This window comes from Salminus brasiliensis, chromosome 1, assembly GCF_030463535.1.
Source record: "Salminus brasiliensis chromosome 1, fSalBra1.hap2, whole genome shotgun sequence".
In the NCBI taxonomy this organism is placed as follows: domain Eukaryota; kingdom Metazoa; phylum Chordata; class Actinopteri; order Characiformes; family Bryconidae; genus Salminus; species Salminus brasiliensis.
Window position 1 is genome coordinate 28,952,359 of NC_132878.1, and position 14,243 is coordinate 28,966,601.

The following is a 14,243-nucleotide window of genomic DNA, read 5'->3' on the forward strand; positions in this document are numbered from 1 at the left end:
GCTACATGATTCGTGGCGCTGCAGAGGATTTTGGGTTTGTTTACTTCAGGATAGGTTTTGTTTACTGTTTAACTGGTTAAAAACTCATATCATTGATCTAGTTTAGAGATCCAGACTGTGTGTGTGGGTGTACAGTGTTTGCAGTGCGTACTGTCGACTGAATGCTCTTAGCCTGTAGACTGTAGCTTTCTGCTGTACAGTATTGGCACACTCCCAGCTGCTCTCAAATAAACCATAGTTCCAGATCATTTAGCTACTAACTGCACACCTGGATCACTGACAGAGAAGTATCCCCCTCTCCATCAAGACTGCTGGTAAAACACCTAGACTGTGTTTCGCCTTCAAAGCTGTGTAAACGAGGACAGTCCTCCGGCACAGGCTGAAGGGTTGCGTGGGGAAGCATGGAGATGTGAAGGGGAGTCATGTGGTGGGAAACTTTCGAGACCAGTTGAAGTCTATTAGCGTTAGCTAGCCAAGTTAGCTCCTTTACCGATAGACATCCTTGTTCATTTCACAGCTAGTTTTTCAATCATTTTTTAAAGGATGTCATTAATTAACCACTCGTGTTTGATGTATTGTAGTTTAACACTCCTGTTTCTGTAAGACTATTAGCTAGCTCTACTACAGTCAGTCAAATGTAGCCTGTTTGCTGGTCAGATTTGATAGAATACATCAGTGCAGGCAGCATGAAGGAGAAGAAGACGAGTGGGTTTTGGGGTCTGTCTTTTATTCAGCTCATTTCTGTGGGCTGTTTTGACTGTTGTGGAGTTGAGAGGATTCTGCTTGTAATGTTTGTAATGTTTGTAATGATTGTAATGTTCTGTAAAATGATATTTTAGCTGGGAGTTGGTGTCTGTGGTGTAGTAGATTATATATGTCGTTTTGAAAGTAGGTGTATTTTAATTTGTTTTACTTGTTACGAATTGTTTACTTGTCAGAATTTGCTTCATTATGATGAAATGATAATATTATGGTGTGTGTTTAGTGACTGTTGGGCTTGAACTACCAGCAGGCCCCCTGCTGGCGGCTGGCGGTACATGCTGCCTGCTCACAGTATTTCCATGTTGTAACATTTAAAGAAGCAGTTCCCCAGTCTGTGATCCACAGTGCAGAATGATATCCGTGAGAGATTTCTAGTCATCTGTCCATTTAAACTGAAGAAAGTTGAGGTCATCCCACCACACTGTTGAACTACAGACTCTCAGATGAGCAGAGAGTCAAGTTTCTATCACAAGTCAGATGGTGTAGACCTCACTACTAGATCACTACTCCGATCATGTAAATGTTCATTTATTCACCTGTTTGTTTTCTGTCCTTCAAGTATCATCCTCGCAGTGTTAGTGGACAACTTAGGGCTCACTATCAACAAGACCAATCAGCAGGTAAGCAGAGTTCATGATTCTCCTGAAATGCAGAACCATTCATAGATGTGTAATGTTTCAGTTTTCTAGCCTCTGATTTCAGATCCAGGATGCTGAAGATGGGTAAGTGTAGGGCTATACGATTTTAGCGTTTCAGCATCGCCATCCTAATGTGCAGCATTGCAGGACGTGCAATATCACATAATGCAAAATGTACATAATTCTACATTGTACTATTATAATTTTTCGTGACATATCTGTGAGAGGTTGATTGTATCTGCTCATGAACACAAGGACAGATGTGAGCACAGTAGGTCTGCGCTGTGGGATTTTGTGTGTGTGTGTTCCCTAAGAAGCTACACTGCAACATCTGTTAGTACAGTGAAGAGGAAAGTTACAATTCTGCAGCTTTAGTTACAGGTCTCTTCAACTGTGGGAGCAGGCTGTGTCCGCACCTTCAAATCTGAAGACACTTCAAACCCTCACAGTGCCGTCTATCTGTCCGAGGTGCTGAATCCCGGGAATGACCCTTCAGCCAGGAGCAACGTGTGACCATAAACACAGTGCTGGGAGCAGTGGGATGAGTACCCTCCTTCTCTCCAGTTACCCCAGGTAGAGCAGATGCACGGCCTCATCTTCCCCTTCACCCAGAGGCCTCTGTTTAACAGCTTTATCCTTTTGCTGGTTTTCCTTGATTTCCTGATGCTGTTCACCCTGGCCTTCCCCAGTATTGGTGTAAGAGCAGGTGTGGTCACACACTGTCTAGAGCTCATGTTTACTCTTTCACATTTTGGTTGTGATCCAGCTTAAGGCAAAGGTTCCCAAACTTTTCATTACAAGCCCCAACTTTGATTAGATCTCTTCACTTTCCTCTAATGTTAAAGTGCTGTCTGTCAGATTACAGGGAGAGTAAAAGCGCTTATCTGTACATGTTGTTTTATGTGGCTGGAACAGGTTGGGTGTTCTCAGTGGTGGATGCCTGTTTCCTGGGTATCTACCTGATGGAGTTCTTCCTCTGGTATTGTGCTACCTCTGGTACACGTGCTCAGATGTTCCCATGCTATGTTACTTATTTCTGTTTTTATTTTTTATACACTTCATACCACAGAGTCACAGACCACCACACTAGAGAAGGAATATGTTGTGTGTGAACACATTTCATACTTTTTATTATTTATTTACTGGATTTTCATTACATGCTGTTATACACTTTCTATCTTTTTGCCTCCATCAATTGTTCTTTGTCCGGTTCCATGAATCGTCTGAACCTCCTCCCACCATTGCTTTTTTCAGATCTCCCTGCTGGAGCCTCCTGCTGGTTCCACCGGTCCTTCTATCACCCTCTCTACAGCTCCACCATCTGCCAACGCTTGTGCCTTTAACCCTCCTCTCATCTCGCCCACTATGATGTTATTTATTTTGGTTACCACTGACGGTGAGCCTGTGGAGAACAGCCGAGCTCACCTGACTGAAGAAGAAAGAGAGCAGAGGATGAGAGTGGCTCTGCCTGTGTTGTGGACAGGCTGGTCACACTCGTGGTCCCTCCCCAGAATTCTATCAATGGAATTTTTTTTTTTAATACACCTTAAAAGTCACAGGCCACCACACTAGAGAAACAGTTTTTTTGGGCAGTGGTGGCTCAGCAGTTAGACCCTTCACTCTCTTGAAGAAGGCAGGTGTGTGTTTCTCACTAGTAAGTATGTGTTCACTGCACAGATGGGTTAAAGGTGGAGGCCAATTTTCAACACAAATTGTGAATATGGTCGTCTTGTCTTCTTGATATCCACTTTTTTCGCTTTTTTTAATAGATGAATTCTTCATTGATTACGTCAGCATGATTAGGTTATGATCTAATCAAGGCTTTTTAACGCATCTTAACCAGGTATGCTAATTATTGTGGAGGGCGCTGCACGTTTTTATTGGACATTTTATTCCAAGCCTCCCTGACTCAGAATTCTTCTAGTTGTACCAAACAGCACCTTAACTTACCTTCACCTTCTACTACACCAGTTAACTCTCTGTGCCATTCATGTTCCAGGCTGATCAAACGCTACAGCTGATTCCCTGTTCCCTGATACAGCTGAGTCCCAACCGTCGACCCACACTAGTGCATCCATTTTCTGAAGCCATATGTCAAATGACGGATGATATTAAATATATTATAATATATAACCGTATATTCTTTAAACCCTAAAATCATAGACCAGCAGAAATCAGTTTTGCATGAACACATTTTACTCTTTTATTTTATTTCTGTAGTGGATTACACTCTCTGTCCAATCAGACAGGTACTAGTATCCATATCTGTAGATATCACTTTGAATCAGCACTGCTAGATGTCCACTTTTATTTATTTATTTATTTAATTGTGTGTGTTTTTGTTGCTTTTTTATAGATGACTAATTATTTCAGTATGATTAGGTTATGATCTATTAGATTATGATAGTCAAAATGGATTAAAAGATTAATCAACTAAGAGCTGTAAATAAAGTGATTCTCAGCAGTTCTGCTCAATGTACCACAAACATTTGTTGAGTTTACTCCCTTATGCTGACTCGAGGTCTCCCTCTCTGATTTTTCTGTAATATGTAATAATGATAAAATGATGTTCTACTGGATGTTAATATGAAATATATATATATATATATATATATATATATATGTGTGTGTGTGTATTTAGATGTTTTTTTCTGACTTTAAAAACAAGAAATGCAAACTGCTTCTGTTTTGCACTCAAGAAACCTTTATATTGTACCCATGTGTTCTGTGAAAAGTACATCATCGTTTATTATCATGGTTAGAGTGTTTGTGCCAAAAAGCATCTTGGTTATTTATTTTAAGGCTTTTTAACGCATCTTAACCAGGTATGCTAATTATTGTGGAGGGCGCTGCACGTTTTTATTGAGTCTTTATTTGAATTTGTGGATTTTAAAAATCCAGATAATCCAAAAGTAATGAGATTACATTACTTAAATACGGTAATGCTTTAGAGTATGTTATCATTACATTATGTTTTCATATGTTTTTAAGGTAACCTTTAGTTATGAATATGACATCACTGTTGTTCCATAGTACCGGAATTCTGGCTGAGCAGGTAACTATGGAAATGTGACTACGTCACAATCAGTGGAGACGCTCTTATAAACCAGAGCTGAGACGTTTAGTTCAGAATCTCGTCAGATGAGCTGAGTGTCGAATCAGAGGGATTAGGTAAGTGCTACATGTAGCTAAATGTGTAAGAGTGATAATAGAGGATGTGTGGTGGGGATTAAAGATTGTGTGACTATATAATAATAATAATAATAATAATAATAGTCTCTGAAATGAAGTCCATATTGTGGAGCACAGTCCACTTAGTCGTGGTTCAGTTAGGACTGTTTGACTGAAATCCCTCACTGGACCGTGTTTCTACAAATGTTAGGAAAAGAAATCTCAGTGGTTTAGCTTTCTCCAAATGCAGAAAGCCAAGTAGGTATTAAGGACCTTCACTCTAAGCTAAGGTTATGCTCTGAATCTGGGTAATAGAAACATGTGTCCTCTGAATAATTGAGTTCTTTTATTGAGTATAATAACTTCTACATACAGTGTCGATTAAAATATTACAGCTTTTAATCTCTTTAATAATGATGTAAAAACCTGTGAAGCAGCAAACAACGTCTATGAGAATCATTCTGTACCTTTATTTGAAAATAAATGGTTTAAAATATATGGTTTAAAACTGCGACTCTATGAACTCTATTTTTTAACAGCTATGATGGTGAAGATACTGACAGTGTTATTCACTGTGGCCCTGGTGGTCTCCTCTGGCCTTAAAGACCCACAGAGGTCCGTCTCCAGCAGAGTGGGTCGACGCAGCGTGATGGACGTCTTTGAGGACCGGCGTGTTCACAGTAACACTGTGGGTATCTCCTTCTAATTCTCCTCTTTGAAACCATGCTTTTCCATGCCTGTGTCTACAGTACACAACCCCCAACACACACTAATGCAGGAGAACCCAGGTCTAGTGCTGGAAGGTTGGAGTGGGTGTGTTAGAGCAGGGAGATCGATGTTCAAGCTGGGAGATGCTGATTTTTCCTATTAGAATAGAATATTGAAATGAACAGACCTAGACGGAGTTGAGTTTGTAGACCCCAGCTTTACCTCAGCAGCAGTGTTTAGTTAGCAGCTACTCTAATGAGTGTGTCTGTGAATGAGCTGAATATGAAGTTTCCACTTCAAATGGATTGTATGTAGTGTATGTGTTGTATGTGTCGTGTGTGTGTGTGTGTGTGTGTGTGTGTGTTGAACCGTTTTCAGTCTCCTGATGTTCTTAATGTTAATGGATGCAGAAACCTAAAATAATCATCATGAGAATATCCATCAATAATGGCAGCATTCATTATGACCTGCTTGTGTCTTCCAGAGCGTCTCTCAGTGTCTGCCGGGCAGCCAGCTGGTGTTTGATGTTAACAGCACTCTTCAGGAGAGCAAACGCCTGAACCGCCATTACTTCCACTGTCCAACACCAGAACCAGGCGTGCCCTGCTTCTTCTACAAAGACCGTAAGGCTCCACTCTCACTGCAGACTGCAGGGAGGATTTAATGAAGGAGGGTTCTCAATAAGCTGCACAGCAAACAGTTGAAGATTGTCCTAAAGGAGGGTCCCTCACCCCCCCCTCTCACTGGACAGTCCTCAGTTTTGGCTTCTATGATCTGACTAACTGAGAAATCCTGCTGTGTGAAATCCCCCCTAGCTGATGCTGCTTTCACATGCTTTTCATATGGTCCTGGTTCCCCTGTGCAAAGAAGGAGAGACAGGATCTTCCCATTTAAGAGCTTTGTGTTTGAGAGCATGGTTAGGCAGTTAGCTCCCCTGATCAGTTTGGTGTCTTTTCATTAAAAATATCATCAGAAATGGTCTTTTTCTATAAAAATGAAAAGAGCTGCCATCGAGCACAAAAGCCCCCTTTACCTGCAGCGTGTAGAACGGGTAAAGTTTAGGAACCAATCAGAAGCTCTGAAATCTGTGTTCAAATTCTTTCCTAGAATTACGACTGGAAGAAACACTGATGGGAATTTTTAGGTCAGGAACCCGTATTTATGATTGTTCTGGAGACGTGAAGACAGCACGAGTCTAGAACACCCAAAGCTCTTTATCACTTACTTTCTTACCTAGGAGCTCATGGCTCTGTGTATGGTGTGTGTCTGTGTGTGTGTGTGTTAAAGTTTACCTAACACACACTCTCTCTTGCTCTCTCTCTCTCTCTCTCTCTCTCTCTCTCTCTAGTCTTCTATCCAGTCTTTGGTATTAAGGGTAACGTCTCTGGAGAACTTGACAGGTTCCTGGGCAGGTAAGGGTTCTAAGCATTATTCCATATATTTCTCATATTACTGATGTTATGCTTCATCTGGGTGTAATCGGTGCTGTAGTGTATCAATATAGGATCAGAATAATTCATCACAATCTATTAGGAGATTAGTCACTGAAATCCAGCCTCATTTTTGCTCCTCAAAAGTTTCAAGTCTACAAATAAATGATCTGCTTTTTTCATTTTCATCCTCGTATCAAATGTCTGATCTAGAACACACCACACTTTAACCTCAGTCCCTAACTTTAGTCCTGTGTGTGTTTGTTTGCTCAAAGCTACACCTTTAAGGTAGTAGGTGGGGGTCCTTATTCCAGAGACAACATCCGTCGTTACAGTGAAGAGGAGATCCTGAAATACAGCAGCTTCAGTGACAGGTTTCTATATCAGATAGACTGAATGAGACAGTTCAGATTACCAGTCGGTCTAACTGCTGTGTGTCATATTAACATTATTATCTTCCCTCTGTCTGTCTGTCTGTGTGTGTGTGTGTGTGTGTGTGTGTGTGTGTCTGTGTGTCTGTGTGTGTCAGTGCAACATCCGGGGAGACTCTTGTGTGGACGTTACAGAACATCCCAGACTCTGTTAACGTGACCAAAGAGGGCTTCCTTGAGATGAGGGACTCCTTAAACTGGGTCAGGTGGGAACTACCACTGCTGATTTACTTAGAAATGAACTGTATTTGACTTTGAGTAAAAGTTAAAGCAACAGCGCCCTCTTCTGTTTTTCTATACCTATCAACTATGTGTGTGTGTGTGTAGATGGGTATGTCAAAGGAACTCCCCCTGTGGAGATCTAACACCTGAAGGTCTGCTGGATCCAGACTTCTTCTTCATCATTGAGGTCTCCAACAAGTACGTTCTCTTGTTGTTTTTCTCTTTTAATGTAGAAGAAGCTTGACACACCGAAATTCACAAACAGCTCACCGGAGTCATTTCCTCCTCCCTGTGGAGCTTTTCGAGGACCTAGAGAGAGTCATTAGAATCAGTGACAGTAAGCTTTACTCAGTGGAGGAGATTCACCCCAACTACGTGAGCCCTTGAGTCCACAGAGAAATCAGAGATCTGAATTTGGGTCAGTTTAGGTAGGATCTCCTCACTACGCATGCTTAACTCAGCTCTGCGGCCCACAGAGAACCAACGTGTTCAGAGTGCTGATTGGGTGATGACTCGGTGATCCTGAAAATAGACAAGCAGACAGATTTATGCTGTTTGGTCACTAGAGCTACCTGGAGTAACTTAAGCTTGGATTAAGCTCCGCCCCCCTCTGTTTGAACATCACAGGTGAAGGACTGGAACAAGTGCATGTATTTAATTACCTCTGTGTTTGTGTGTGTGTGTGTGTGTAGGGAAGTGGACAGGACCACGTACTGTGAGCATACCGCCCAGTTTGAGCTACATGTTCATGGTCTTCCTCTCATGCCACTGAGAGCTCTTTTCTACATGGGGGTGAGGGATTTCTTCAGCTGGATCTTCAGACATTTTACACAATCTAATGGATTCTAAGAACATGAGACTGTTTAAGTAGAAGAGCTCTAAATTCAGATGAAAAGTCACCTCAGTCATCACAAATCATTCACACTCACACAGACACAACCCTTTAAGACGCTCTCTGTGTTTGTAGATGACCTTGACCACCATTGTGAGCATCCTGTTCCTCTACATCCTCTATGGATGCTGTGTGCTGAGACAGCAGAAGCACAGCACCGCAGAACAGGACAGCCTTGAAGGAGAAGAAGATGAAGGAGAAGAAGAAGAAGGAGGTAACTCTGACAGAGCTTTTACCTCCACTCCACATGCTCATCATTCTCTCTCTCTCTCCCTGTCTGTAGGGGATCAGTGCAGTCAGCAGTCTAAGGCTGAAGGTGCTTTAAGGAAGGACTGGTGGACACACGTGGAGCAGATCTACAACCTGCTCTTGAACTTCACTGAGACGCCTCTGTTTAACCACTTCATCCTGCTGGTGGTGGTGCTGGACACCCTGATGCTGATCGCCCTGGCCTTTCCCAGCGTCAGTGTGAGAGCAGGTGCGGTCACACACTGTCTAGAGCTCATGTTCACTCTGTCTCATTTTGGCTTTTGGTTGGGGATAAATCTTGAACTTGTCGCTGATAAAAGATATGGGCACAACCCAGTGACGTACATGAACACACACACACACACACGCATGGAGTGCAGAGGATAATACACATCCAGACTGAATCCAGTTAGTTCACTCGTCACTTTCCTCTAATGGTAAAGTGCTGTCTGTCAGATTACAGGGTGAGTAAAAGGGCTTATCTGTACATGTTGTTTTATGTGGCTGGAACAGGTTGGGTGTTCTCAGTGGTGGATGCCTGTTTCCTGGGTATCTACCTGATGGAGTTCTTCCTGAAGCTTGTGGTATTGGGGCACAACTACTTCTTGAACCACTGGAACAATATGGGTGAGCTGATCTGTCTCTTATGAGAGTAGTCAACTTGGTCTTCAAATGGCAGCCAGTTCCTGCAAGCTGAACTCCATTTGCAGATGATTTTAGAAGATCAGGGACTGAGTTTGTATATGTTAGTATGTTAGAACTTCTCCAGACTCTTCATTCTTCTTCCTCTTCCTCTTTTTTCTTTCAGATCTCATCATTGTGGTGATGAGTGTGGTAGACTTCACACTGCCGTTGCTGCAGTCCACAGGACTCTTTAGCAGCAAGCAAACCTCCAGCATCTTCCGGATGCTGAAGATCATGAAAGGAGCACGAGCAGTCCGAGCATTCCGTTTGCTGAAAGCCATGCGGTGAGGAAAACTGCTCCTCTGTTGTCATGATGATAATTAGGCAGTTCTGAGTGTCATCACTTTGAATCACTGACTGATGTCCACTATTTTATTAGCTCTGTTATGAATTCTGTACTGATGTCAGCATGATTAGGTTATGATCTATTAGATTATGATATAAAGTCTTTAGGTGTAAAAGATCAATCAACTAAGAGCTGTAAATCAAGTGATTCTCAGCAGTTCTGCTCAGTGTACCACCATTTTTGGGATGATCAGTTTACTCTCTTATATTAACTCGAGGTCTCTCTCTCTCTCTAGCTCCTTTCACACGCTCCAGGTCATCCTAGCAACTGCTGTGAAGTCCCTCCGCTCCATCGGCTCTACGTCATGCATCATGATTTTGATTCTGTCCATGTTCGCCATTTTTCTCCGGGTGCTGTATAGTCAGACGGACCCGGAACGCTTCGGAAGTATTTTCAGCACCACCACCACCTTGTTTCAGGTGCTGACGCTGGATGACTGGTCCCTGGTCTACAGCACCAGCAGTAACAACGGTAAGGGCTCGTCTCTTTCTAGTAGTCAACATGTCACAGGAAAAGCAAACTCATTAAAGCAATTACAAGGCAATTACTGCCTATTGTCTGTCCAGCTGGAATTTGAACTCTCTGTTTTCTACACCCAACAGGAGCTGCTCACATCATGATCTTCCTCGTGCTGTATATCTTAGTGGAGAATTTAATTCTCCTGAAGTAAGTGACCTGGAGTAACCTCCCAGTTTTCCCACTTCCCAATTCTGTGATCCACATTACAGTCACTAATGATGTCTATAAAAGGCTTTCAGTCATCTGGCTGTTTGAACTGTCTAATAGTAGAAAGTCAAGGCAGTTGCACTTGTGTTATCTTAACAGTATAAAGTCAGTCATCCCACCACACTGTTGAACTACAGACTCTCAGATGAGCAGAGAGTCAAGTTTCTATCACAAGTCAGATGGTGTAGACCTCACTACTAGATCACTACTCCGATCATGTAAATGTTCATTTATTCACCTGTTTGTTTTCTGTCCTTCAAGTATCATCCTCGCAGTGTTAGTGGACAACTTAGGGCTCACTATCAACAAGACCAATCAGCAGGTAAGCAGAGTTCATGATTCTCCTGAAATGCAGAACCATTCATAGATGTGTAATGTTTCAGTTTTCTAACTAACCTCTGATTTCAGATCCAGAACGCCCAAGAGGATGAACTGCAGTGCATCAGGGAGATAGGTAAGTGTGAAAGACAGCATGGCTTGCTTGACAGAAGGGCTGGCAGGTTCAAAAAGAATGACATCACTTGTTGGTGCTAAAAGATTTCTATCTTAATCTTCATGGATTTTCCTGAAGTGACATGAGAGAGTGATTTTTCAGTCAGAGAAGATGTATTTGGATGAAACACCCTGTGGTAAATGTAAGGGGATATGCAGAATTGGACCAGAATAAGCTACACAAAAACCTCCACCCTGGAGAGTGTTTTCAGAAACCTCTGTTTTCAGTCCCCTAAAACGACTAAAGGCCAAAACGCAGAGGAAGGACTTTAGGGCTTTAGTCACACCTTCCAGTTTTCATAGATTCCATAGCGAACCCGGTTTTCTGACCTTTTAAACAGTTTGTTCTTAAAATGACTGAAGTTCACTTGTTCTTTAATGTTCTGTATCGATGCCGTGTTTTATGGATCTCTGTCACTTCAACAGAACTGGAGCTGAGTGAGCCTCAGATAGAGGAGGAGGAGTTGCACCAGGAGGCTCTTAGACAACATTTCAGTTCTATGAACTACAGCAAGAGGTGAGAGACCCTGTTTCAGAAGTACCCATATGTTGGTGACAATAGAATCAGCATATTCCTCTAAGAAGTAAAAGACCAAATCTACTGGATGATGATGAACTCACACTGCCTGAAGCTCACACTGCTTTTCTCTGAAGGATTGTTGTTTGTTACGTTTTTAGGAAGATAGAGCTCATGACCACGTACCTGAGACTGCTGACCAACATGGAGCAGACCCAGTACTCCATCGGGACAGATGCTTATTTGATGGAGAGACTAGTGGAAAGCAGCTTTAAGGTAAGAAGCTTTTCCATACTCATGCCATTACAGTTACAGAACAACTCATAAAAAGCCAGAGGAGCTCGGCTGATTCAGTCATCAAAGAGTCTAAAGAGCAGGAAATAAGGAAGTTCAGTTCTTCCTGATATTAAATATTGTGCTAAAACCACTAACATTTATAATAAGGAACATTTTTCAACTTTAAATAAGAACAGAAAACTCCAGGAACCAATCAAACTCAACACAGTAATGTTAGTGTTAAAGTAATGAGCTGAGCTGAGTAAACGTCAGTAAGACAGTAAAGAAGCAAAGCATCAAATAAGAGCTGCAGATGTAGGAGAACACCAGAACCATGTTTGTCCTTATGAAGGAGCTCCTGACATGTTCTTTCTCTTGTTTTAGGACGAGGCAGAGGAGACCATCCAATAACATCAGATCTGCACTCAGCTGCTGTTTATATAGTTCAGGGTTCTACAGTGGCATGCAAAACTATGGACGCTTTTTGGGGTAATGTCCACAGGGGAGCATCAGGTGGCTGGGCAGTCCACTTACTCTGGTGGGGCTCAGCCCAATCAGGTAATGTGGGAGGACCGTGGATGTTTCTGACACTCGGGTAAAGATGTGCTGAGCTGTTAACCGACTCACCATCTGGTGGTGAGTTGGATCTCCTGACGGGAAAAGAGTTTCTGCTTTGAAAAGACTGTCCAGAGTAATGTCAGCTTCCATCTCTGGGAGAACTTCTTGTATGTTCTGGAAGAGGCTGTGGACATGGAGTCTAAAAGGACCCTGTTCAACACCTCTATCGTGGAAGCAGCTGTACATAGCTGTGGCCAAAAGCTTGTTGGTGCCTGTTGTGGCGGCAACCAGGGAACCCATTGGTGGACACCAGCGATGTGGGAGGCTGTCAAGCGGAAGAAGGAGGCTTTCCGAGCTTGGCTCACTCGGGACTCCAGTTTTCGCAGACAGGTTCCAACAAGGAAAAAGGTTGCAGCTTTGGCAGGAGCAGAAGCGAAATCTAGAGCATGGAAGGAGTTTGTGGAGGCCATGGAGGAGGACTTTCGGACAGCCTTTAAGACGTTCTGGAGAACACTCCGACAGCTCAGAGGGGAAAAGAGTGACACTCTCCAGACTGTGTTCATCAGTGAAGCTCTGAACTTGTCTGAGAATATTGTCAGGTGCTTGAAGGAACACTTTTAGGACCTCCTAAACCCGAGAAACATGCCTTCTGTTCAGGAAGTAGGGCTGGAGGCTTCCAGGGAGTCAGAATCCATTTCTGTGGCCAAAGTCACTGAGGTAGTTCAAATGCTCCACAGGTACAAGGCACAGGAAGTGGATGAGACTGCTGAAGGCTCTAGATATTGGGGGGGAGGTCTTGTGTTGGACGCGCCTCTGCAATGTCGCATGGTCCTCGGGAACAGTGTCTCTGGACTAGACTCTGGACTGGGTGGTGGTCCCCGTTTCTTTCTTTTTTTTTTAATTAAGAAAGGGGACCGGAGAGTGTGTGCAAACCACAGAGGCATCACACTTCTCAGCCTCCCAGAGAAGTCTATGTCAGAGTACTGGAAAGGAGTATCTGTCCGTTAGTTGCACATCAGATTCAGGAGGAGCAATGCTGATTTGCTCCTGGCCGTGGAACGATGGACCAGCTCTTCACTCTCCCTCAGATAGTTCAGGGGGCATGCGAGTTTGCCACCCCAGTCTACATGTGTTTTGTGGACTCGGAGAAGGCTGATGACCATGTTTCTTGAGACATCCTGTGGGAGGTGCTCCGGGAGTATGGGGTGCCGCGGCCGCTAATGCGAGCTGTTCGGTCTTTGTACTCTGTGTGTGAGAGCTGAGTCCATATTCTCAGCACTAGGTCAAGCTAGTTCAGTGTTGCTGTTGGACTCCATCAGGGCTATGCCTTGTCTCTACTCCTGTTTGTGATATTCATGGACAAGATAGCAAGGTGTAGCCAGGAGCAGGAGGTTTCATCTCTGCTGTTTGCAGATGATGTTGTCCTGCTGACTCCTACATGAGGGGACCTCCAGTGCACACTTCACTAGTCTGAAGCTGAGAGTGAAGCGGTCAGTATGAGAATCAGCACCTCCGCGTCTGAAACCATGGTTGCATCCTGAAAACGATCTCATGAAGTACCTCAGGGTCTTGTTCAAGAGTGATGGGACGAGGGACTGTGGCATTGACCGCAGGTTAGGTGCAGTGGCTGCAGTACTGCAGTCTCTATACCAGACCACAGCAGTGAAGAGAGAGCTGAGCCTCAAGCAAAGCTCTCGATTTACTAGTGGATCTACATCCTCGCCCTCACCTATGGTCAGAAACCCTGGTTACTGACCAAAAGAACAAGATTGTGGAAACAAGCAGACAAACAAACTTTTCACCGTTGGGTAGCTGTGCTCACTCTTGTCTTGGAGGAGAGCTGCTGCTCTTTCACGCTGAGAGCAGCCAGCTGATGCAGTTCAGGCATCTGCTGAACCTCACCTTTGAGGTTTACCCGCCACGACCACCTGGGAGGAGACACCATGCTAGACCCAGGACCAGCTGGAGGGATTATCCTGGGTGCATCTGGGGATCCTCTAGGTGGAACTGGCTGTGTACAGGGATGTCTAGGTTTCTTTGCTTGCCCTATTGCCACCGCGACCCTGAAATGACCAAAAGTGCAGTGCATGAAAGATTAAGGTTAATCTGAGCACTTCTGTGAGGTGGTAGGGTGTTACTTA

The 14,243-nt window shown here is 43.6% G+C and overlaps 1 protein-coding gene and 1 long non-coding RNA gene across 3 annotated transcripts; both read left to right on the forward strand.

The window, feature by feature from the left end:
• The first annotated feature begins 267 nt into the window (after nt 1-267).
• On the forward strand, nt 268-1,948 carry LOC140553633 (uncharacterized). The gene is made up of 3 exons (XR_011979568.1): nt 268-314; nt 1,322-1,382; nt 1,776-1,948. It is a non-coding gene; the product is annotated as an uncharacterized lncRNA (long non-coding RNA).
• Nucleotides 1,949-2,818: 870 nt separating this feature from the next.
• LOC140553237 (cation channel sperm-associated protein 1-like) lies at nt 2,819-13,372 on the forward strand. 2 transcript variants are annotated; one of them, XM_072676657.1, is made up of 18 exons: nt 2,819-3,054; nt 5,111-5,259; nt 5,764-5,902; nt 6,628-6,691; nt 6,985-7,083; nt 7,239-7,346; nt 7,468-7,560; nt 8,055-8,154; nt 8,330-8,732; nt 9,017-9,130; nt 9,312-9,471; nt 9,769-10,004; nt 10,136-10,199; nt 10,521-10,581; nt 10,668-10,713; nt 11,178-11,268; nt 11,430-11,544; nt 11,929-13,372. In XM_072676657.1, exons 2-18 carry the CDS (start codon nt 5,113-5,115, stop codon nt 11,953-11,955), a joined length of 2,067 nt encoding a protein of 688 aa, XP_072532758.1. In that variant the 5' UTR covers nt 2,819-3,054; nt 5,111-5,112; the 3' UTR covers nt 11,956-13,372. The 2 variants fall into 2 exon arrangements, with proteins under 2 accessions (XP_072532758.1, XP_072532757.1); XM_072676656.1 differs by lacking the exon at nt 2,819-3,054 and adding an exon at nt 4,417-4,571.
• The last annotated feature ends 871 nt before the right edge of the window (nt 13,373-14,243 follow it).

Coding starts and splice junctions, on each gene's coding strand:
- LOC140553237 (XM_072676657.1), top strand. CDS start 5,113: ATGATGGTGAAGATACTGACAGTGTTATTCACTGTGGCCCTGGTGGTC. Junction 5,903..6,627: donor CTGCTTCTTCTACAAAGACC/GTAAGGCTCCAC, acceptor CTCTCTCTCTAG/TCTTCTATCCAGTCTTTGGT. Junction 10,582..10,667: donor TCAACAAGACCAATCAGCAG/GTAAGCAGAGTT, acceptor CTCTGATTTCAG/ATCCAGAACGCCCAAGAGGA.